General features: G+C 43.0%; 1 protein-coding gene across 1 annotated transcript in view; it reads right to left on the reverse strand.

Annotated features, from left to right (window-relative positions):
* macf1a (microtubule actin crosslinking factor 1a) overlaps positions 1–25,426 on the reverse strand; it is a 199,157-nt gene extending 173,731 nt beyond the window's left edge. Inside the window, exon 1 of the mRNA XM_070846005.1 lies at positions 24,805–25,426. Within this exon, the coding sequence (XP_070702106.1) occupies positions 24,805–24,898 (94 nt within the window). The 5' untranslated portion in view covers positions 24,899–25,426. The remainder of the gene's footprint in view (positions 1–24,804) is intronic.
* Positions 25,427–26,644: the final 1,218 nt, after the last annotated feature.

Below are 26,644 nucleotides of genomic sequence, written 5' to 3' on the forward strand. Positions count from 1 at the left end.
TATGTACTGTACAGATTATTAGTTTAAAATGTTCTCCTACCAACACAAAAAGAAGTTTAGTCTCTTTAAATAAGAAGACTGCAGCATGCAAAAACAGCATTCACAAGGACACTGACACATGGTGTCACAGCAACTACACTCATTCAACAACAGCAACATTTGTGGATATCTGGCACCTTCCAGGCCTACGTGCACACAGTGCCGCAGTAATGTTCTTTTCCCAGGTTCAGACACTGGTGAGTGTGCTTTATGTAACGCTAATGAACTGTTCTTACTTTAGAGCAAACTCTTAATGCCAAGAGTCATTCAGGAATCAGTTCAAGTGGGACTCCAAGGTTTCCCACAGGGTGAGACTTTACTTAGTGGTCGACCACGAGGACGGTGGGACCCTGCAACCAACTCGGCATCAATAGTTGTGAGGAAAAACAGCAGTGAATTCACACGCTCAGTCGGGAAGGCACATTTTTGCAGACATTTCAGTCTTTTAGCTCCTTTTCCTCATAGATTTAGAAAAGGAAGAAATAATACATAATAAATAGCTATTTGTTGGGGCTACTCATATAATTTGTCAGAAATTTGTAAAGAAAAACATCCTTTAACAGAGTAACACATTTATGGTAAATTTATGGTGTAATTCTAGTAATTATGAAGTCCTCTGGTACAAACGCCCTGTTTAGCCTGCAGTGTATTCCTCGACACAGATCTTATACACCATACTCAGCGACTCTGGAGCTGGGAAGTTTGGGGCATATAAAAAAAAACAAGAAGTTATTTTGTTGTGATATCCTGTTTTCTTTAGAGGCAAAGAGTCAGGAAAAGACAAGCAGGGCAGATAGAGAGAAAGAGTTCCCTGACGTCCACCAGGGGGCTGCGTTCAGAGAGGATGGAAAAGGAAAGACAGGGAGAGGAAGAGGAGAAAGAGAGAGAGAGAGAGAATGTAGAAAAGGAGAGAGCAAAGAGAGGCAAAACTAGCAGGTGTAAGAGTGGGTAAAAGAGTAAAAAAGGAGTGATGAACCAAAGTGAGAGGAAGATATGTGAGAGCGGCCTCGTCTACTCTGCCACAGATAAAGATTTCATTCATTCGCCTCGGACAAATACCACCACTCTGTGCCCTTCTCTCCCCTCCTCCTTTCCCCTCTGTTCCTTTCTCTTGGCCTTTGTTGCTCTCACCTCTCCTCCTCCCCCTCCTCCTCCTCCTCCTCTCTCCCCTTCCCTCTCTCTCTCTTCTGCCCTGCCTCTCCTTCCCTATTGATGTGAACAAAGTGAAAGCGAAATCGCCTGGTGCAGGGCTGTGATCTAGCTCTGCTCACACCCTCCCACTCCACAGCGATCAGAGGGAGCCAGCAGAGTGAGAGCCATGAGGACCGGTTTCACCCCTTCAGAGAACTGAGGGGAGGGAAAAAAAGTGCCTGCAGCACTGCCAGTAGCTGCAACCACCACCCCTGGAGACAGAGAGAGGTTCTGACGGGCAGAACTGGGTCTCTGGATGGGTCATGGGGTGATTTCAGCCGCTCTCGTCACAAACATGGCGCTGACCAGTCTCTTGATTTAGAATAAGGAAAGACACTGCACCGCGGTCGGCATGTAAATCAAATATGATGTTTACTGTTAGCTTGGATCAGACCACTGAGGAGAAGCTGTGAACCTCAAAATTCTGAACAAACCAAGGACACATTATCAGGTGAAAACAGGCAAAAATAAAAAACGAGACTAAAGTGAAGCTTCGCTGATGTGCGTCTGAGTTGCCGCCCTTTCACTCAAGACAGGACAATGATTACACGCATGTATGTGGGCGTGAGAGCAGGATGGCAGGGTGAGTGTGGAGAGCGTCTTTCAATTGGAGAACTCATGCTCCAGCCCCTGATTCATCGAGCTACTGCCTTGCTGAAATGTCCTCAAGCGCGACACTGAATCTCTTCCAGCTGTTCTGCAGCTGAGGTTGACCTCTGACCTCCCCGGAGGGTGCAGAGGAAAAGAGGGGTCCATAAACTAGAGCAGATTGCAGCTATGCGTTGATATAAATAGTGTTTCTGGCATGCGTATGGAAAGGAGCTGTGACATACACATGTCATGGCTGTAGGGTACAAACATGAAAGCACTTTATTCATGAAGTCACATTGTGTGGTTACAGATCTAAAGATGGCGCTAGAGGTCGTCAGGCCTACAAATTCAAATTAATCATTTAGCGTCTATTCTCACACCGCGAGGGCAGGAATGTGAATAAAGCACAACATAAAAATTTAGTGTGGCAATTAATAATCTGGAGCCCACTGGAGCTCTTTTGGAAGATGTAATTGAGATAGTTTTTCAAATGTTGATCTAAGAAAATCATAAATAATGAAATTAGCTTTGCCTGCCAAAGGTTCACTGTGATATGTCTCCCTGTAAAAGCTGCTTATTAACCAGCGTTTTAGGCTTTTATTGGTCTGCAGTCATTAAAATAGTTTAGATTTCATATAAAGACAAACCTGATAATAAATAATAATCCATTTTTATCACATATCATATTTCTGACAGGTCTTGCTCTTTGTCTGGCAGTACAGCTTCTCTCTTTCCCATAATGCATCTGAGCTCTCCTACAGGCCTGTGGTGTAGCAGACAGAGGAAGGGAAGGGCGGCCCTGATTAGGAATAAACACCCTTTTCTTTGCGCCCAACAAAAATAGACTTCTGCGTATTTCTCTCAAAATAAACCCCTACACGCAGGAGAGTGGGTGGTGCCTTAAGAGAGCAACAATTCAACCTGTAAACAGACAACTGAGCACAGTTTTGTTGCGTTGAACCCACAAGCAGCACTGAAGAGATATTAAAGAAATTCCTGCGTTATGTGAAGGATGGCTGCAATTCTGCTTCTGACCACCACACACAACACGATCCTGGATCAGCGATCATGATTATTACATCTTATAAACAACTGTGGAAACCACCAGATAGCCACACAGCAGTTTATTCACTGAATAGGAAACATTATTGTTACACGGAGCTGTAAATACTGTCGTACCATCATCAATTTAAATTTCTGGCCATAATTCAAAGCTTGTGTTTAGAGGTTGAAAATGTATTGTGCAATTAGACGCCATCAAGGGCAAGATGTATAAAACCAGCAGACAGAGTGAAGGCAACCAAACAGAGACATGGGACATGCAAATGTAGAAAGTTTTAGGGGGGAAATGAGAAGTGGGAAATATCAGAGAGGAGGGGCGAGATTCAGAAAGAGGAAAGGTGAATCATGCATGTGTGCATGTGAGAGAGAGAGAGAGAGACAGAGAGAGAGAGACAGAGAGAGAGAGACTTGTGTGGCACTGACAGCTCATTAGAAAACTGGACTGCAGATCAGGCTGCACAGAGCTGGGACTTCCCCGGGTCATCGAGTGCTGTTACACCAAGTTAAAGTTAAAGTTACTAAAGTACACCTTGATACACGAAAGCTAGACAACCCCAACTTTCTAGCCTATATACTGTACATATATATATATATATATATATATATATATATGCACACACACACACACACACACACAGACAGGCAGACAGACAGACAGACAGGGGTCAACGGTCAGATGTAGTCTGTGGAGTTATCTGACGCTTGAAGGGACACTTCCTAAAAAGACAGATTTGATCTCACTCCTCCTCCTCAGGGCGACACTTAAAACCACCTCAGTTTAGAGCAGGACAAACCCAAACATCATCTACATGCCGACTAGGCCCGAGGCAACGGGACGGTGCTGTGTGCGTTAATATCACACTTAAACCCTTTGTGTTAAATAACAACATTAAAACTGTTGATTATTTTCTCAATTAATCGATTAGTTGTTTGGTCCATTAAATGTCAGATAATGGTAAATAATGGTAAAATGGTAAATAAAAAACAAGAAAATATTTACATTTGAGACGCTGAAATCAGAGAATCTGGACATTTAATTATCAAAACATTTAATTAGCAAGTACTTTAGTAGTCGATAACCAATCGGTTAATTGACTAATAGTTGCTGCTTGTTGTCTCAGCTAGCTGTCTTTATATTTAAGGCACTCGTCTGAAACTGCCATCCAGGTGTGTTTGGACTCCAGATTCCTGAAACATCAGGAGGCGTCTGTCCCATCTGTCCTTCAGCAAGGCAACAATCAAACGAGTCATGACGAGCTGCTGTCTCACCGTTAACAACCGTGCAGTTTGAGTGCCTGACAGGTAAATGTTGAGCTGATACGGACGCTCAATTTACATGTCATGTTATCACATCATCGGGCTGCTAAACTGGCTGTTTATATTGGACAAGCAAGTCGGGCAGTGAGCAGCTGTGAATAAGAACACACACACACACACCTTCATCACAGGCCGACAGACTGACAGACTGACAGACAAGGCTGTGGACTGACAGGCGGGCTAATACCCTCACAGCCTCAAACATGTAGAGAGTGTGAGTGTGTGTTGGTATGTGCTCTACAAAAGCAGACGTGCCACAGCTGGACCTGAGCCATCGCTGGCTGTCTGAATGTGCTGCTGCAGGTAGAAGCAGGTGGCACCAACTGTGTGTGGTAACTCACTGACGACATTCACGTGCCTAAAGTACTCAGTTTTTTGGCTTTATTCCTATACAGATGTTTAATAAAAATGAATATTCCACTAATATTCCTGCTTGCATGCAGCTGTGCATACTCAGACTGAAGTGGAGCGAAGCAGCTGGAGCTGCTTGTTCCATTTTGCTTCTTTGCATAAAAAAAAGGATTAAAAGTTTTCCACTGGTGGCAAACCTGTTCTGCTGTACAAACACAGCCTCCCTCTTTCACTCATTCAACCACCCTAAAGGTATTTACACACATCCAAAAACATGACAATATCCAAGTCTTTCAAAATGTTTAAAAGAAGGTGTGTTTCTCCTCCCGACCACAAATGTGAGCATGTATCTCTGCCTCAGCCCTGCAGACTGTTGGCTGGTTGGTTTGTTTTGGTGTGTCCCAAACTACAGCAAAAACCTCTGTATTCTGAATGTGGTGTATATACATGTCCAGAGAACGCTCTGAAAACCTGAATAATATCAGCATATCCCACAGGATATGCTCGGGCATCTGTTTCGGATGCCTCCTGGACGCCTCCCTGGGGAGGTTTTCCGGGCATGTCCCACCGGAAGGAGGCCCCGGGGAAGACCCAGGACACCCAGGAGGGACTACGTCTCTCGGCTGGCTTGGGAACGCCTCGGGGTCCCACCGCATGAGCTTGAGGAGGTGTCTGGGGCCCGGGAAGTTTGGGCATCTCTGCTAAAACTGCTGCCCCCGCGACCCGACCCCGGATAAGCGGTTGAAAATGGATGGATGGATGGATGGATATCCCACAGGTCTTAATCTGAAAATGCTACATTCAGAATAAGGCCAAACCAATAAAGCTGTTCAGCTGTGCATCAGCATCACATTCAGAATAATAGTGTGCATGTAAACTTAATGACTGACACTAACAATTGTACTTCTCTACCTGTGAGGCTTCTGACTGACATAATGTATTCTCTAGCCCAAAGCCATCACCTCAATCTAAACCTAATTCCAGCTTTAAAACTAAAATCAATTCTTAACCCCAAAACAGCCTTTTAAAGAGCTGAGGTGCCACATCCTTCCTCAAATAAGCTGTTTAAATATTGCTGTGGTGGTCTACCATGAAAAACAACAATCTAATTCTCCATTTTGTGGCACACGGTGCTTTAAAGGTTGTGGTATTCGTGACAGTCTGCTAGCTGGCATGAAACTCTGCAGGGAAAAGCCTGACATCAATTACAAATCATAACCAGGCGAATCAGAGTTTCTTGCTGAAACAGAAACAACCGACGCTGAAAATGTCACGCAGTTCCTTTAACTAACGGCCTATTGATGCCACTTGAATACACATGAACTGCATCTATGGCTGAATAAACATTACAGGCTCCAACATGTGAGCGCCCAGTCACCCACACAGTGACCTGATTTCAGAGAACCACAGGATGTGCAGACACCCACAAAAAAAAGGGACAGTCTGTGCTTACTTACTAATTCAATATTCATGACTTTATTTAAAAATATCCACTTTCAAGAGAAAGAGTGCGGAGACAGTCTGAGAAGACAACATCTTCAGATTAAATGTCCTCTGAAAAGAAAACAACACAGAAAAATATCAAAAATCAGATCTGGAATCAAACTTAATTCAGCAAACACATCGTTGTGATGTGATTGGTGCGCTGTAGAATGTATACAGAGACAACTGAGGTGACTGTTTTCTAGATGTGAGATCCAGTAACTGAAACACTGCAACAAATTTAGCAAACCAGGCTACATTTTACAACACACGCACTTTTCTCCCATCATCTGGTCAGAACAACACACAGTCTACTCATCACTGAGTAGAGAGCCTGGTCGCATCCTGATCAGTGCTGAGAGACAATATCTTCTTTTGGATGAATGAATCATTCAAGTACAACAGCAAAGCTACCTGCAGACACACCTGATAACAGCTTTAAATAGAATATAAATTGATTTATTACCCATTTTGGCAAATTAGCATAAAACCAGGGGTTTGAGGCTCTTTTAATTATCGTTAAATATTTGAGATTTGCCTCGTTTAAGTGTTATCATTTGCAAAACTTGTAAAACTGCTCCACCTATTGTGTTAAAAGGTATGAATCACTTAGTCCAGTAGGTGTCTCTTCTCCTCTCTGCTTCTGTCAATTTTACCTTCAAGTACACACACAGAAAAAGCTGAGTCAGCAGTCATTACCGATGAGCTAGCTGATGACTGACAGACGCTCCCAGCAGCCATAAAGCGGAGCTACTACATCATTACATACAGTACATCGTTATGAAAAAGCTTGCTTTCCAGGGGAAGACTAGAAAGTGGGTCAAAGTGAAAGAGGATAAAACAGTGTGTGTGTGTGTGTGTGTGTGTGTATACATATGGTGAGACCAGGGAGATAGAAACACAGAAAAAAAAAAGTCAGGAAGGGTCAGACAAACAAAGCACAGAGGCAGAAAATGGCACATAAGTATGAACCACAAGAAAGTGGGAAAGGATTCCTCTGCGCTGTGTAATTTATGCTGAAATAATGTGAGATATAATCACATCTAATGATAACACAAAGGTGAACCAAGAGAGTTTCTGTCTGAGTCTGTCAGATTTTAGATTATTCCATCAGTGATCATCAGTGTTGTTTGGTTTCATTACAACTGGCTGTGTGCATGTTAAAGGAAGGGCTGCATGTCCAGAACACTTACATCAGCTCATCAGGACAAACCAACATGGGCTTCAGAAAATTAACATGGGCTCCGGCCAGCAGACAGACAAAGAGCAGAGGCCTGTGTGGTGAAACGCTGGAGTCTAGAAACATTAAGCCTAAATGAGAAACAGAACCAGAGCTCTGGTGGGACCGGCTCTGGATGCAACAGCTCAGAAAGGATCGTCTGCTCGCATGCTTTCTTAGATTTCTGCATTTTAGAGTTCCAAATATCCTCCCATTAACAGAAATATGATGACACTCTTTAAAAAGTGAGGGTACTGTCTCAGTCTAAACTTGTGTAGGGGCCAGTTTTGGGTCAGGAGCTAGAATTACTGTAGGCTTAGGTTCATGTGGGTTCACATTTAAGCAGCCATTGTCATCACTGAGTGTCCTTCAGTGTTGTTATAAACAGTAAGAGTGTGTGTGTGTGTGTGTGTGCGCGTCCGTCCTCTCAAACCCCAGACATAATGCTGCCTCTTTAAGAACAGTAGAAGAAAGCAGTCCCAACTTCCTCTCTCCTCCCTCCATCGTGTTTGTTATTTCAGGAATGTTCTGCAGCCTCACTCTTACTCTCTACTGCTGTGTCACTGCTGACACACACACACACACACACACACACACACACACACACACACACACACACACACACACACACACACACACACACACACACACACACACACACACACACACACACACACACACACACACACACACACACACACACACACACACACACTTTTCCAAACATGCTGACAAGTTTCCCTTATGCTCTGAGGAATGTATATGAAAGCACATGTGTGTTATGTGAGTGTGTGTAGAGGTACGTTTACACCAAAATAAACAGAAATCGTGTGCTCTGTTCAGAGAAAGAGACTTTGCAAGCTCTAAAGTACACACACACACACACACACACACACACACACACACACAGAGCCTGTCAGCCTTCAGCTATAATGTAAAGTATGCTGGTGATAACAGTTCTCTGCTCAGGTGTTATTCACTAACTATGAGTGCCCTCTCGTCTCCTCTCCTCCATCCTTACTAGTACACATGAAATTTAAGCTTACACTCCCAAAACTCCCAAAAATGTTGGATTTTATTGTATTTGTTAATAATAATGTGTTTATCAGGGTTTTCTACCAACAAAGCGTTAGTCTGCAGCAGAAATGCAGCGTGACAAATTATATTTGCCGTTTTCTTTGCCAAACAGCACCCAGCCCTGACTTGCTCACCATTTCTCACGAAATGTCTCACAAGGTCTCTCATAGCTTCACAGATCTCCAGCCAACTATGTGACAGGTGTAAGTGACTGTTTAAGCAGCAGCGTGTTCAACAAGACATCACACTGGAGATTTATTATGGACAATGTGGCCACCGAACCAAACTAATGGTGGAAATATTTGATCATTTAGAGATTGTGAAGGCGCTTCGTGTTCAGTATATTTAAGCATCCAAAATGAACAAAAAGACTGACACCTTGTTTATAGACAATCAGTCAGTGGTACCGACACGGCTACAGTTTCTCTATTAGGAAAAAAGACATATAAACATGTTTGGTGGTGCACAGGACGACTGATTGAAATTGACTAATCGTTGTAGCTTTAGTTTGGTATCAAATCAAAATGGCAATTGTGTGGCAATGTAGGGACAACTGACCTATAATAACCACGTCTGCTCTGAATCTCCAATCCATCTACCTCCTCCTCTCTCCCTCCCCTCCCCCTCCTCTGAATCCCCTTCACACCTCTTGCCATCACCCCTCCTCCCTCCCTGCCTCCATCCATCCATCCATCCATCCATCCCATCCAGGAATGTTTTTGTCCCACTAAACACTTAGATTAAAACAGAGGAGAAGAGTGAGGGAACGTCAGACTGGGACAGAGGGAGGGATGGATAAGGATTATCAAAAGAGGGGTGACAGACGGGAAATCCGGGGGACCTGCTCCTGTGGAGGAGAGCAGGAGAGCAGCACCCTCCCCCCTCTCTGCCCCTCTTTTATCATCCATTGCTCTTTGAATGGTGGCGTGTTTTGTAATGCCACAGTAGATCACGCAGATAGAAATAACGCTATTAAATAAACCTAAGAGTTTGCTTTCAAATCCAAAATAAAACACAAAATCTCTGTTCTGAATGTCATTTCTAGCCTTGGCTGCTTCTTCCTCTTAAATATTTTTCCATCACGGAATAAAATCAGAGCAAAGATGAATCAAAGCATAAATATGAACTGGGCATTGATGGAAAACGTCCAAGCTGGCTGTCAAACAGAGGAGAGGTCTCCAGCCCTGCAGGCCGCAGGGCTCTGTGGGTGAAGTCTGGTGATTAAAGGGTGCAAAGACCCTCCGACAGATGGAGCAGGTCACCGAGAGTGGGGCGTGCCAGGTCTCACACACACTGACATACTTAACAGCACAAAATGATGTGTGCATTTACACGCATAATCACAGACACAGGCATAACGTACACACACACACACACACACACACACACACATATATATATATATATATACATGTGAGCATGTGGCTGCATGAACAACAGGCAACCAAGGGCAAGATTATTAATGAGCATAGGGAATCTGAAAGTCACACTGTTTAAATGCAGACACACACACACACACACACACACACACAGGTAGCTAGTCTGAGTGTGTATGAGTCGATATACACAATTGATCTGTCACTCAACTAATTGGTCACACTAAATCCTCAGACAGTGTTATTAGCCTACAGTCAACATTAGCATAGTTTGTCTGGTGTTTAAACTCATCAAGCTTCTTCATTTGACCAGTTTACCTTGGAGAGACAATATGACAGTATGTAAAGGGTGCTGTGTGTTGTGTGGCAAATTTGGCAAAATCTTGGTCTGTATAAATAAAAGTGACACGACACCATTACGGTTTAATGTCTGTATACAGATATTTGTATTGTTTGGTTTTGGAAACATTCAGGTTTCCATTTTCAGTCTGTTAGTACAAGTGGACCAATCACATTTAAGCAACAGCCCATAAGGAGAGCATTGGCCGACACACAATCTCTGAACCAAGTGGCAATCGTCAATTATTGAGCTTTTCATTAGCTATTTATTTGAAATCACCCGCATTCATATGCAGATATCTGCTTATAAAGATGAACTGAAATGTCTAAGAGAGGAAAGTGGAAGCATTGGCCTGTGTATCCGCTATCCATCATCCGGATATCCGCTGGTTACATAGGAATCACAGAAACTTCAGCCACGGCCCCCAGTGGCTTTATCATCATCAGACGATAGCCGAGGGATTGTGGGATTGATTAGGGTGGAAGATCATCCAATAGAAACTCAAACTAAAGACATATCAGCTTAAAGAGAGAAGCTGTTTTAAGGAAGAAGGCGGCTGAAATAGTTGAAATCTCCATTAGTTGTATTTTCAGTAAGAAGTTAAAACCAGTAACAAAATAAAGTGATGCTATTCCTTGGTCTTTTTAATGATTGATACTGATATAATAGACAGATATTAATATATTGATATAATATTGAGATATTAGATATTGCTGACTTCAGAGCAGCAAAGCAAATAAAAATCCCTAATTTTCATTCGGTTCATCAGAAGATTTAACCTTTTGCATAATGAACCTGAAATTATTCAAACCTCTCACCGACCATCTCATCTGTTTGACACGAGTATTGATCAGACACCGTCAGGCCCAGCGGCAGTCGGATTTGATCTCCGACTTCAAACTGTGCGAGATAAACTCTCCGACACAACACGCACACACTGAGCAGAATCAATGCACATGTGATTGGATCCCGGACTGGATATGAATAGCATATAGCAGCCAGTCTGTAATGAGGTCAGTGTGATGAGAGCGTTCTCGTGATCGATGCTGATAAAAGAGAATAAAGGTTCAATTAAAGTGGAACTTATTTATATGCGGATGATGTGAATGTTCACTGTATGAGCTCAAACAAAAGAAATCTGTTACTCAATTCATCGATGGTTGATAAACAACAATATTTCTGATTGATCATCCGTTACCTCCATCAGCTGAATAGCAGCTTAGCTCACTCCACTGCTAAGGAATTAACACACACATTCAAACACACCCTGAGTGATGCACATGCTCATACTGACAGTCTTGTCTGCAGGACAATATCATTACAGTTTCTCGATTGGGAGCAAAGTAGCTGGAGCTGTGAGAGATGAACAGCAGCTCTGACTACTGACCTGGTAAAGATAGAGAGGAGGGGGAAATGAGAGAGGGATGATGGAAAGAAAAAGGAGAGCAAGAGTATGAAAAACATGCATGGAAGAATGCATTAAATAACAAAGAAGTGAGTGGTAGAGAAGAGAAGAACAAGGCTGAGGTGAAGAGATCTGAAAATGGGGGTGAAAGACGGACTTAAAAGCCGTCAAATATGAACAATGAAAACCTGCCTCTCTTCACACAGTTTGGTCTTGAGGTTTTAGCGGTGCATGAATGAAAAAAGTAAAGAGGGAGAGAGGGAGAGAGGGAGGGAGGGAGGCTGAGTGTGTCATGCCGATGGTATGATGGGGGTTTCATCAAGGACAGATAAAAATAAGACGGTGAATCAGAAATCTTTACACTCACAAGATCACACAGACGGTACTGTAGAGGGTCAAGGACCAAACCTACAAAAATACAACCTAAAAACATTACCCCGTGTGTGTGTGTGTGTGTGTGTGTGTGTGTGTGTGTGTGTGTGTGTGTGTGTGTGTGTGTGTGTGTGTGTGTGTGTGTGTGTGTGTGTGTGTGTGTGTGTGTGTGTGTGACTGCAGTAATAACTGGAGTAACAACTCTGCCCAAGTTGGTTTAACCACTGTTTGATACAGTTTCTCAATAGTTCTCACTTTTATCAGGACATGTAACTAAAGTCAATGGGACAAATTTGCTAATGAATCGAAGTTGTTTATTTGTTTTATTATTACTGTTGTGGCTAGTAATAATGGGAGTCAACAGGGTAAAATGATGAACAAAAAAAAGCTACATTCGTACATTCTCTGAGGGAAAAAAGCGAACGCTGACAGTGAAACCACTGAAATTATTTTCCAAGATGCTGAGAATCCACAACAGCCCCAGTAAACAGGCTGGTTTTCTGTTTGGAAGCAATGATTTAAGAGACCTAATAGGAAACAGACATATTATAGTTTTGTATTTTTCATTAGTTTTTGTTTGTATTTCATTTCTTTCATTTCGTTTAGTTTCCAGAGTGGATTTGCTTGTTTCATTTTAGTTTTAGCCAGTTTCAGTATTAGTTTTAGTTTTTTATTATAATATGGGGACATTTGTCAGGGGTATGATTTAATTAGTTCAGAATTGGTATTAAAATACATAAACTACATTTTTATTTTGTTCTAAAGTCTAGTTTTTGTTTTTATTTCCGTTCGCTGTTTTTTTTCCACACCTTGCTTTAGTTTTAAGTTTAATCTTAGTTTGACCCTTTCCTGCCACCATGTTGTTTTCCACCACCTTAAAGAAATCCCTGATGGTCTCTGAGGCGGTGGGAGGAGGACGTTACTGCTGACACAAAAGGCAAGAGGCTTACGGGGGATTGTTGGATTTTAAAAGGCTCTGCACTAAAAAGAAAGACACTTAAAACACTGCAACCTGATTGCAGCAGCTGTGTGTGTGTGGAGGGGGCAGCACTGCAGTGCACTGTTGTTATGGCTGCAGGTGCAGAATCAATCTGAACTGTGATCACTGTGACATCAATGAGAGGAGAGATTCAACTCTCATAATTTGACTCAATTTACTCCTTTTTTATCCAACATCTGTTAAATAGCTGCATGTTATCCCAACAAAAGACAATCAGCTTTATATTCATCCAGAAATCCAATCAAAGGCCAGGCTTCCTACTACTCCATGATGTGAGTGCCACGCTGAATTACATAAGAACCACAGTGAACACCCCCGCAGCAGCATCAGTGGTACAGTCCCAACACCACGGGGACATGAGGGACTGGAGCAGTCCACTCTGACAGGGGTGTGCTGGTTCCTTGCCATGTTGTTGGTGTAGTAAAGTGGATGAATGGGATTAGGGCTCTGCCCCTGCTGGGGGGCTGTCTGTGTGACGTCCCGCAAGGATGGACCAGATTACCCTCACAGCCTGCTTTGAATGGCAAATCCTCACAACACCTCACACGCACAAACGTGAAAACACACACATCAACACACAGCGTGGATTGTAAGTAATACACTGGGAAAAGGCATCACAGTCGAGAGACAGACATATTTGTAACACAGACACATTCAACACAGATTCTATGGTAATTAGGCCTGCAGCTAATTATTATTTTCATTGCCAATTACTTTATCAATTATGCCTCTGATTGATTGTCAAATCTAATAAAAATCTCTGTGAAAAATAGTGAAAACATGCTCATCTCAAGACCAGAAGGAACTTAAAACTGCTTGTTTTTTTCCACCAACAGTCCTAAATTAATGTTATAAAGTAGAGAAAAGAAGCAAATCTTCACATTTGAAAAGACAAGAATGAGTAAATATTTGGTCTTTGTGCTTGATAAATGCCACCTAAATTAATCCAGGGATTCCCGACCTTTTCGGCTGATGCCCCCCTAAAATGAAGCGATGTCACCTTTTGACAGCCTCTCTGAGTTATGACCAAGTCGTCCAAAAAGTCACTGCTTGAGTAGTTTTTAGAAGCCTGAACAGAAAGCTCCTGCACACGGTCCTCTTTTAATAAAGATACAACATTTCAGTCCCTTCACTTTCATCAGGTGAGAAAAAAAAGTTTTAATCTTTATCAAACTCCATTCAAAGTCAAATGACAGTGTGAAGCTCTCTCTTTTCTTGCCTGTGGACTTTTCTTCCTCTACAGGAAACTGAAGGTGGTGTTTTAAGGTCAAGTTTACAGATGACATATTATCCTGTTCTTCAGAAGAAAAAAGTGAAGATTAGAAGATTTTATCATGAGTATTTTTCTACTTTCCTACCCTGTTAATTGTCTCGGGACCCCTTAGATCTACCTTGTGACCTGCTGGGGGGCACTGACCCAGAGGATTAATCTGCTAATGGTTTCAGCACAAATGTTAACAGCAGAATTTTATGGTAGCAATTGTAGAATTTTATACCAATTTTGATGATTGAAGGAGAAAACCTGCCATGTGTGACATTTACACACATGGATTTTGAACACACACCTGTGTCTGCTGCATTCCCTGTGTGTGTGTGTGTGTGTGTGTGTGTGTGTGTGTGTGTGTGTGTGTGTGTGTGTGTGTGTACCTGCTGAGTGGCCCAGCTCTAGTGTGTGACCTAGTGTCCCACAGTGAGTGTGCAGTCAGCTGAGAGTCACAGGCTGAGGGAATTGGAGCAGATTAAAAGTCACCCTGCCTCTCTCGCAGTCACAAGCCGGGGTCGACACTCACGGCCGCTCAGCACATCCTTTCATCTGACGGGATTTAGCAGTCAAACACACGTCCGATTGGATGGGAGTGACAGTTCACACAGTTATTAGGGGGCCTGGACAAATAAGAGTGTGTGTATCTGGTAAATATACACCACTCCTCCTCCTGCCTGGATGCCATAATGGTTAATTAAATAAATACAACTTCCTTCTGAAACAAGATAATGATCTTAGAGAAATCAGTGAAGATATCTTTAATTGGAAATACCAATTTGATCCTGGTTTCATACACTTCCAATACAACTTCTGCCATTTAGTCAGTGTTTCAATTTCAGGCACTTCACAGTTTCATGGAGCAGAAACTCAACATATTCAAAGAACGTCATGTCAGTCGATTCTTTTACGTGCAGCAAACAGTTTCTGCGCTCTCTTCCTCTGCTTTTTCTTGGTAAATGTAACATTTGTTCAAACTTTTTCATGTTGCAACAACTCGGCATGACTCAGAAACTCAGAACTCCCAACATTAGCTGCCCTGGGCGTCAACAGACAGTACCACCGCTGAAGCTTTCCTCCTGACTGCCGGTACAAGGAATGTGGACCAAATATTATATCATCAGATTCATTCTGCTGTTCTTCAGTGGATCTTTAAGATGTGCCATCGTCTTTATTGTGCTGGTTATAGTCTATTTGTATATTTGTCTGTTCCTTGATAGAGCAAATAGAAACAGCTTTCTTTTATAAGAGGCAGTATGTGAACATGCAGTGACAATAAAGGCACTCATTCATTCAGTCCTTAATCTGGCCTTCAGGGTTGTTCATTCTCTGCATACAAGTCTTTTTTTTCTCCAAACATCTGTACATGTCCCCAACAAAACCCGGTCACATTTTACGTCTCCAGCTATGTGAAATACCCAACATAGAGATACAGAGAACACTCCAGGGTTTTAAAGTAGCTGCTGACTGATTAATCAGCACCAATAGGATGTTATCCGCAGAGGTCACCTCCGCTGGCTGCACAGCCAAGTCAAGTGTGTTCCTGAGATAGTTTATATCTACATAAAAATCAACTTTATATCAGGCAGCTTTACTTGTCCGTTTTTCTTGCAAGCATGGTCCTTGAAATTTGGCTACTTGAAAGTGTGAACCAACGGTCCAATGGCCATATGTGATCTACATGCATGTGATTAACTTTTTTCAGAAAGCAAGACTGACAAGTGGCAGTGAAGTCATATCTGAGTCAGTTCATTATTATTATTATGGCAGCTTCTCTGGTATTCTCTTTCACATTTATTACAATTACTTACTTAGTTCTATGTTCAGTGATCCAGATTTATCTATTTATTTAGGTGTGTATTACTTTGACTTAGATCTTCCATTTAACAGTTTCAAGTTTCTAATGAAGTCAAAGATTGTTCATTTCTAAAAGGAGGTAGGTGCAGATGATATCAGCCGATTAATCACCGGCTTTTTCCTGCTGCAAACTATCTTCAGTATATCAGCCTTTAAAAATCCACTATCAGTTGAACTCTATTTTAAAGATAAAGGCAGTGTGGCTCAAATCGCTGTCCGTCTCCTGCAGGCTACAGTCTCACTGGGATAGAGGCTGACTGAATAACATCCATCTGAATGACAACATGATGGAGAGACAAGGGGAGGTATAGATTTACCTTCTTCAACCACCACCAGGTTCCTGCCTTCAGAAGAAAATTAACAGGGCGAGCATAAAGGACATAACAAAATAAAGCTCCTCTATCCAGGATAATGGATATGAACAAGCAGAGAAGGGGAGATATAAGAAAAGAAGGGTGGTGAAAAGTAATCTTGAGAAAGAAAAGGGAGGAGGATAATAAATAAAGGAGTGTCAGAGAGCAAGATCAATCCTGAAAGACAGATTTGGCATCAGCGGCATGGCCTCTCCAGACAGAAGAGACCAGAGCTGATCTGTGAAATTAACAGCAGAGGAATATTTTAGCATTTCTCAAAAGCAAAAAACTAATTCAGCTCAGTGTGGGGGAGCAGTACACCCTTAAGACAGACGATGCCCTATAGGAGACAGCGCTGCCAGACCAACTGTGTGTGTGTGTGTGTGTGTGTGTGTTCTCCCCATCCCAGCAGTGTGCAATCGATGCTCTCTGTGGACTCACCACTGTCCCCTATATTGCTTTTAGAGCAGCGCCCATGATTAATTCATTAACTGTTTCTCTCCGTCTCTCTCACTCTTGTCGTACGTTATGTTGACAGCTCTGCTGCATTTCACACGCACACACACACACACACACACACACACAGAATATTATTTGCTGTAATATTAATACAGAAAATATTAGGATGTAATCAGGAGGCAAATCTATTCAACAAGACTTTGTTCAAAATAAGCCGTCTACATTTTAAAATTAACATGCATCCAACACCAATATAGCAAATAAATCTCTCCTTTTTCAGCCTCCTTCAGTGCACAAACAACAAAACTGCCTGACAGCAGCCATCTGGTACTAAATGGGACAGACACACCTCAGCTACTCCGCTCAGACTCAGCTGGTTAAACTGATATCCTGCTCTCTTTGGTCATTTAGGATGTGTTTTAATACAGCTCATCTCATGATTTAGTTGTTTTCAGTGACACTGAGGATTTGTGTTGTCACAAAACTGAACAAGCAGAAAACAGTGATTTGCTGCTTGTTAACCAGGTGAACTGTGATTGCTGTGCTGCTGCACTGAGACGTCCATCAAATTAGCATTTTACGATCATATCCTGGTCCGAAAAAATAAACACTTATACATCTTAATGACAACAGCTGTGCTACATAATTGGCTTTATTGGCTTCTTAACTTTACTCCGCAGGCCCTAATCACATCCAAGCAGGCTCATGTCATTGGTTTTAAATGGATGTTTAAATGTTTTCCATCTAAACATTTTCAAATATAGTCATTGCACCTCTGATTGCTTATCTCGCTCTTTGATTTTTAAAACAGATAGACGTACATGTTCTATTATATTTTTTCTCACATTCTGTAATATAAATATCTCTATTATATATCTATGTTTCTTGATTATGCACCAATATGCCAAAGCAAATTCTTTCCAAATTCCTGATTCTGATTAAAGACAAATTCTGCCATCCAGTCTGACACTGGATGTAACTGTGTGTGTGTCTATGTGTCACCGAGGTCAAAGCAGCAGCAGTGTGTTCCTCCTTGTGGAGCCTTATTATCGATTCAAGTCAGCTCCAAGGATCCTGCAGAGTGTGCACACGCATCACATAAAGCACACCCACCCACCCACACACACACTGTGATATCATGCATGGCAACATCTACTGATATTCTTGACCTAATTTTTTTTTTTCCAACAAATGAATGTAGACATCGACACACGAGCACAGCCAGAGTTTCCACCCTTCTTCCCCAGCAATTACATTAAACATCCAGGAAGCACCAACAGAGGCAGGACAAACATCCCTCTGCAGTAGCAGCGCAAACCCCAGGAGCTCCGGCCGCCGCCGAGCAACACTGGAGAAAAGTTTTGAAAGATGTGGGTCGTCCACACAGCCTCCACTGTTACAGTCTGACATGAATACAGACCCTGTGTGCTGCTGACAGAAGAGAGGGCCACTGTTGCAACACACACACACACACAAATACACAAACATGCACCAACACACACATCCAATTTATGCACTGGAGCAAATATTTCACACTCGCTGGCTGCAGCCCGCACGGCCATTCAACTCCATTTTCTCCCCAGACACACACACGCACACACACAATGAAGCTCATTGATTATTTTACTAAAAATCAGCTGGGTGCTGGTTATGTAAGAACCCGGAGGGGTAAGGAGGGGTGAACCACTGCGAACAGTAAGAGGGGGGAGAAAATGGGGAGAGAGAGAGGGGGGGGGGGGGGGGGGGGGGGGGGGGGGGGGAGGGGGAGCAGGGAGGGACCAGAGAGACGTGACAGATTTACTGCATATGGAGATAAAATGTGGAGAATGCAAGAGAGACAGAGTGCCAGGGGGATCTCATACTGACACTAGAGTATTTTCTGTTCAGCTGATATACATACAGCAGCCGGGCGTCACTACTCTGTTTACATGCTGTGGTCGTTTATTTTACATGCGCTCACTGTAAATATGACTGATACTATTAAAATGAGAATTAAGAAAGTTTTCTCTCTGTAATTTTATGTGGTTACTTAAGTATATGAAACCTGCCAAATTGATGTTCTGGATATTTTGTTCAATTTAAGTTTCTTTCTTCTTTCTTTCATATTCTCTACTTAATGTATGTGCTTTAATATTCTTATTCTGTATTTGAAATGTTGTTAAAACCATTTCCATGTGTGTCTTGGTATTTCCTATGTTCAAGATGTTTTCCCATATTTCTGATGTACATTTTTAATACATTAACAAGTACTTTGCTCCAGCAGAGTGGACAGCCCCGAGCTCTGGGAGCGTCTGATTTCCCTGAAGACCCAGCCCCCTCTTTCCCTCTCTCACTACGAGCAGCAGAGCGAGCCTTTGAGCTCGGTCAGCACTTGGTTTTCCCTGCTGCAGCTCTGACAGCGTTTGGTTTTCCTGCTGCCACAGTCAGGTGCTGCTGGAGAATGTGACCAAACAGGAAGCAACCAGGGAAAGATGGGAAATCGGGGAAGGGAGGAGGCAGCAGGCAGGAGGGAGGGAAAGAGAGAGGGAGGAGGAGAAGAATAGAGGGAGAAAGAATCAAGAGATAATGAAATCAGAAAGTGAGAATGTGTGGGAAATGCAGACGAGAGGGAGGCAGAGGGCTGTGGAGGAAGAATCGATATTGAGAGGGGAAAGTGGGCCACGATAGAGAACGAAGACACAGAGGGGCAGATGAAACAGCTATTAGTAGCAGAGGGGAGCAACAATTAGATGATTAATATCACCAGTTTAGTTACAAAAATCAATCCCCACCTTATGAAAGAAAAGGTTAAATTAGTAACTGATGATCTGGATATGAAATTCTGAATTGTAATGTCCTTTAATGTAACATGTTGTTTTAGAAATAATAACAAAAGTCAGTATAATGGTTTGTTTGGAGCTCCTGAAGTCACAGCAAAACTGCAGATGAAATACTGACTACAGTTTAAACGGGGTGTGATGGAGAGAGGCAGAGAGATTGTACTGGGTGAGGAGGAGGAGGATGAGGAGGATGAGGAGGATAAGGAAGAGGAGAGGAGGTTGTGCTCTTGCAGGCAGAGATCTACCGTGAGAAAGGAGCAGGAAAGAGGGAGTTAGAAGAGAAAAACTAGGCCACGTGGAAAAATCCAGCTGTAATGATCCATCTCAGGGACCAGCCGGTAGCTTCCATGTCTGCCCCTCTTCTCTCTAGATGTCTATCTTCATCTCTTTCACTCTGTGGTCACATCTTTCTCTTCTCTTTGATATTCAGTTAAGTTGTTTTCAGTTGTCTTCTACTCCCCATCTCTCCCTCTCCTGAGACTACATCTCTCCATCGCTACATATTTAGCTCATCCTCTCCCACTTATATCTTCCTGTATCAGTGATCACTCATCCGATAATTAGTTACAGAAGCGAAGAGCAAAATTACACACTGCCCATCATCTAATCTTGATATTTCAAGGTCTAAATTTCTCTCTAATGGGCTGATATTAGTCCAGCGTGACATTTCTCAGGCAGAGGCACAAAGTAAGTCTGAGTTAAAGATAAGCAGCGAGCGATACACTCTAATAGGATTCATGAGGTACATGGAAGAGCACAGACGTCCTTTGTATGTGACGGCGTGTGGAGAATCAGAGAGGCAGGTACAAACACTCAAACACACATCTGAAGAGACAGGATGAGCAGGCCGGCGCTGGCCTGACACTTCCTGTATCCCACGAAAATGCCAGACGTCAGCAAACACTCAACTTCAAACCCTTCCTGATCCTCTGTGCACTTCCTGTCTCTCTTACTGGGTCACTGACCCCTGTGACTGTAAGAGAGTTCACAGTCAGTATACATGATGAGCATGTTTGATGGCGTCTCCAGTGAGGCTGGGCAACAACTCACTATTATCATATCAGTTCGTCTGACCAAATCCTCTTGGTTGGACAGTCGCTGGTGTTAGTTTCATAAGGAGAAGTCCTCTTAATCCATTATTTGAGTATTTATTATGCAGCAATACTGTATTTGCCACCAGTAGAGGACTGGCTCTGGATTGAAGGGAGTGAGTGATATGAGAGAGTGGGAGAAGAGCTACAATAGGTTTTCTTGGCAGATGCTATTTGCTCCTGGGCGTCAGTGGCCAACAATGCTATTTGCATCTTGGGTGGAATAGCCAATGTGGCTATTTACACCCAGGTGTATGTTGGAAAGGTTGTATTTTGTGTTTAATGTACCCTGAATTTTATATTTGTATCCCACTTTGGTGCCCAGAGCCTTGAGGCATGTAGGTAGTATGTGGGAGAAGTGTCCCTTTGACGCTTACTGCCAGAGAGACTCTGATCGAGGCCCATTTGAAACCAAAAGTCAACACTGGTTTATCATTTTAACCCAAACCAAGAAGCTTTGCTGCCTTAACATAACCAACCAAACAATAAAACATATGAAAATAGCAGCTACTACAGCTACTACAGCCTTACTGAGCTTTTTTGCGTGCAAAGCTATCAAATTACTCGAGAGAACGCCTCAGTTGGGATTCAATTTTAACAACACTTATTTCATCTTATGAGCCTGATTATGTCTGTCAGCATCAGCGTTGGAGTGTCTGAGCGAGCATATGTTGTATGAATACATGAGACTGTGCATGTCACTGCCAAATTACATTTAAAAGGAAAAAAGAGTGTGATCTTATGTGTGACTTACAAACAGCGCAGTAAAACATTAATTCTGACGGGCAGGAACGAGCCACAGAGAATGCTTCAATACTAGATACCAGCTTAGAGAGTCAACACACACACACACACACAGATGCAAACACACACTGGAAGGGCAGCAGGAGGACTGAGCTGCCAGGCGTTGGCAGTGCCTGCAGAGTCAGACTGATGAGTTAGAGGTGTTAAGTATACAGAGAGAACATTGTGATGCCATCTTCGGCCAAAGACCTGCGACTATGTTAACCCTGCTCACACACTCACACACACACGCTCACACACACACACACACGCACACACAGTCAGTAAGAACAGCACAAAGTCTATTTCCAAAGGGTAAAGTTATGGCTGTTGGTTTCCTGACCATCTTGTTCCTCTAAATGTCCAATTGTTCCGTTTCCTCCCAGGTTTCCTGACTTATTTTTGGCTCTAAGAGGATTTTTGTTGACGGTTGTGAACCTGTCGTGTTTTAATGAAAATGCCGCACTTTTAAGCTGCTCTTAAGCTTATCTAAGTGTTTTAATATTTGTTTAATTAGGATTACTGAGGGATAAAAAGGTAGAGAAGCAGAAATCCATACTGTGTAGCAAGCTACGAGCTAATTATGGAGCAACTTGAGTAAATATAATGTTCATGTGAATGTTGCTGTCAATCTGCCCTGAACCATCTGGTTTTCCACTGACTCAGAGTGTGTGTGTGTGTGTGTTCTGAGTCAGGTCCCAGTGTTTTTCCATATAGGGACCCTGTCACGATGCTTTAGATATCCTGTCATTGTTACACAGCAGTTACACACAAGCACAAACACCCTTCCACCCTTGTGAATGATTTAAACTGGATCAAATGTCCCAACTCGAGTTTCAGTCAAGTGATGCCACCAGCAGAAGGCCAAGTTCACATTTCTCTGCCTATTCTTCCTGACAACTGCTACAAGTGACTCACACACGGCTGACAGAATAGTGAAAACTCACACACATATACATAGAGGATTGTGGTCTATGGGGTCAAGGTCACTGTAGAATATGAAAATCACTGCAACACAGACTACTGGGGGAGGGAGGGAAGGAAAGACGAAGAACAGCGTCTGACAAACTGAATGAATGACAGGATGAACTTGATATCCAGGACTGTAGGTGTACTATTGTTGCTATGCTTCTTCAAAAGAGTAAAGCATGATTAGATGGTGAAACACTGCAGCACAGGTCTTATTGGAGCGGAGTGACTCCAGGGGACACAGAACAGGTCCTATTGGGTTACAGCCTCATTATAGCAACCTGTCAGTCTTGGGCCTTGTGTGCAGATACTAATGAAACAGCATGCGGTCTCAATCTGTCCCTGCACAAAGTTTACCAAAGCAACTTGCTATTCATCGATTGCACCTGCCAAATAAAGGACCCGCAGTGTGCATGCAGCTATCAACAACGCCCCAACCAGAGCACTGACCTGTGATCAGTTTGGGACTTTCCAAAGAGATTTCTAATGGCCTAACAGGCCCACGAGACCCATGTCCAGCTCTAATTAAATCAAAGTGTTTATGTTGCCTTCCTTTAATCAACTCTGTCATGGGAAAGAGCACGTCTAATGCATTCTTTATTTATCAAAGTAAAACAATTCTGCTCGCAGATTAAATTGAACTGCGCTAGCAATCGACGAATGGCGCTTTAATGGAGAGCAATCACTGGCTACAGGCTGAGAAATGGACTGCAGCTCTGCCTACGTGCTGGAGAAAGCCCATTCTGACTGAACAGTGCTATGAAGCATGTGTGAGAGTAAGAGAGATTTAATGGAAGCCTTAATACCGTCTGAGGAACTTTAACACTGTTACCATTAAATCTATAAAATCTAACATTAAACCAGCTATTAATGCCAGACACCAATCTGTGTGTCAATCAAATACAAACCTGGATGTGACAGTGTCTGTTTTAACCAGCTTCAGTTATGAGTGGGATTTGTTACCTAGAATAATACAGTCAGTGTCAGAAGTACTGCAAATTTAATTAAACTCGATTTTCTGTCATTTATAAGTTGCTACACCCCACAGGAACCTCCTGCTGCAGCAAAAAGCGACTAATATCAGGGTTAGAAATACTTGACTGATGTGTTATACAGGAGATAAACAAATGACTTGCATATTTTGGCCCAGATATATTCCAGATATGTCTGTTCATAGCCACATGCTTTAATTTTCCTTCAACAGAAAGCTTATTCAAGGAAGCACAGTCACTGTCTCAAAGGGCGTCTTCTTCTGTGGTTTGGACAGGTTTGTTGCACAGATACTTGATGTTGGGAGGATTAAAGAACTGCTGATGATATGTACCTCCTCATATCCCATGTTGTCTTTGTCCACCTGTCTCTCCCACACAAACACTCACACACACACACACACACACACACACACAAACACAAAAGCTAAGTTCCAAACCCCAAGGAGTTTAGTTTCATTATACTAATCAATAATTAAAAACCACCTCCTTTTCATCAGTGCCAGCATCACAGATGTGACCCGAGTCTATTGGCTGTCCGCACCCCCATCCTCTCCCTCACACACGAACACACACACACACACAGTACACACACAGTACACACACAGTACACACACAGTACACCCCCCCTCCCTACCAGTCAATTTCAGTAGAGGCATTCATTTTTAAAGCGCCCCTGTCAGTGGGATTATAAAACAGCAAGTCTTGATGCTGATGGTAACACCACTGCTGCAGGGGGAAACAATAAGAGAGACACACACCAAAGGAGATGTGCAACCCAACTATTCTGTTTGAAAGGGTTTGTTTTCTCATCTTAGTGAGTTTTAAAACCCTATCGGAGACACATTCAACCTTTCCACTGACTTACAAGAGCAGCAGGTTTGATATTTACAGGACAAACAGCAAACACAAGGCGAAACATGAGGCCATGTGGGGAAAATTCCCTGACGCTGGCGGGCAGGGGTTCATAAAACCGCTTCCTCTGGTGTCTCAAAAGCACACAAGTGATTACAAGGGAGTCAGGGTATGCAATGTGTCCCTGCCCAGTGTAATAATGTGGCAGAGCTGGAAGCTTTGTTTATCCAAAATATCAACAATGAAAGAATCCAGATTATGAAACTGGCAGACTGGGCTGGCTGTCTGCCCAAATATCAACTTTCAGACGCACTCTGTGCCCCGTGTTTGAAGTCTTTTCATCCCCTGATAAAAACACTACCTTTCCTACAATATTCCCACAATATGAATGTGTCTAAAATGGCAACAGAAAGTTCAGTCCCCTCTTCCTGTGACTTCAGTGCATCATCTGTTTTGTTTTGGGCTTATTTTAGCTATTATATTTGCAGCTCAATCTTGGCATTTAAGGAATATTAAGGTACACTTTGCAGCACTTTTTCCTTTTACCTTTATATCTTTCCAGCACATCCTCGTACGCCTGTGCGAACTCCTTCTCCTGGGAATGGTTTGTCGGCAGCAGCCCCGGTATGAACCCGGCCATGGTGGCTCTGCAAGCCGGCTCTCGAGCACAGAGGGGTCGGCCTGCAGACTACCGCAGTGACCCAGTCCGCTGCTGCGCGTCCAGCCCCCAGCTCTGGATCCTGCTCCCAGCTCTGGATCCTGCTCCCAGCTCTGGATCCTGCTCCCAGCTCTGGATCCTGCTCCCTCTCGGCGTCCAATCCAAACACCACCGTGCGGGAAACTAGGGATTTTGATGCATTGGCGCACACTAAAAGCCCGGTAGCTCACTTCCAAGGAGCGTTAGATAATCCTTAAGGATACTTAGAGGAATAAAAAAAGGACAACAAAAGCCTTGAGTTAGCGCGTATTTATGAAAATATGAGTCGATAAAGATGCGAGTACTTGACTGAAGGTTACATAAACGCTATCTATCCATTATCGCAGCCTGTGGATGAGCGTGTGTGCGGGAAAACAGTCGCATCGCTCGGTGTGCTGTCTCCGGCCAGTCCCTCCTTCAATATCGGCTTCCACCCGGCGACTGGTGCTTTTTGTGCCGCCTGTGTGTGTGTGTATGTGTGGGAGGGAGGGAGTATATCCTACACACCCCAGACGAGTGTCCGTAAAGGGGGGGGGGGGGGGGGGGTGTTCCGTCCCCAAATCACCGGAGCTCCAGGCGCAACTGTATCCGGGCTCTGGCTTCCTATCGTCGGCGTCCCGTGGATCTGAGCCGAGCCGCCCGAGATCCCAGCGTGCTTCCCAGCCGTAATGGCCGCTTCTCTCCGAGGCTTTGCGGTCTCTTTGCCTCTCAGTGTGAACGTTTCTTCCCCCTCTCCCGGCTCAGGGTTGTCGTCTCTTCCTGCAGTGGCTGTCTTCCATCCCTCTCTACCGGCCACGCCAGGAACCTCCGCCACAGGAATTTCTACAGCCGCCGGGGACAGAGCTAGCTAGTTGACCGGCTAGCTTACATGGCTGCCGGTGGAAAGTGGAGCCGGAGCGCCCCCAGATGGAGGCCAAGGCTCGGCGACAGATAGCCACAAAAAACCCCTTGTCAGGCCCAAAAAAGGCTATAAAGTTAGAGTAATGGCATTATGTTGTCCTGTGTCAGACATTAAACTAACTCACTTCACCTGAAACTTATTAAATAGTTTAAAACGATAATGAACTTACATTATAATTAACGGCACATTTCCGTTAGCTTATATTTAGCAGTTGTACATCCACCCTTCCTCTAAGCATGTTTTTGGTCTGTTTTTAGTTGCTTTTCTGTGTTATTATGTGGGTAAAAAATTTAAAATACTTTCAGAAATCTTCCATCCAGGCTGTAATGCAGCTATTTTTTTAAATAAACGAATAAAACTAAGAGACAGTTGGTAATGGATGAGAAATTCAACATGGCGGATCTAACGGCTCCTTTGGTGATGACAAAAAAATTATATAAACACATTATTCTAAATCAATGGCTGCATTATTGAACTATTAGGTCATTAAATTACTACAATACAGTTATTTAAATTAAAGGAAAATCTGAATAAATCGGGATGAACAACAAATGTACAGTAGACTTTCATATTGGAGTCTTTTAGGTTCACTTCAAAGTAAATTTAGTCTGAGTGATCACTTTTATGCTATGATTAAGTAATGGTAGGTTCATCCATTGCAATGTACTTGTTTTTGAATTAACGCTGCAATATAACATGTCAAAAAAGTATGCAGATAACTTATTAGAAACATATTAATCAAACAGCATCTGTACAGTAAAGTTACCTTCTTATGCAAAGTGAAAATA

The sequence above is a fragment of the Pempheris klunzingeri genome, chromosome 16 (assembly GCF_042242105.1).
Source record: "Pempheris klunzingeri isolate RE-2024b chromosome 16, fPemKlu1.hap1, whole genome shotgun sequence".
NCBI classification, from domain to species: domain Eukaryota; kingdom Metazoa; phylum Chordata; class Actinopteri; order Acropomatiformes; family Pempheridae; genus Pempheris; species Pempheris klunzingeri.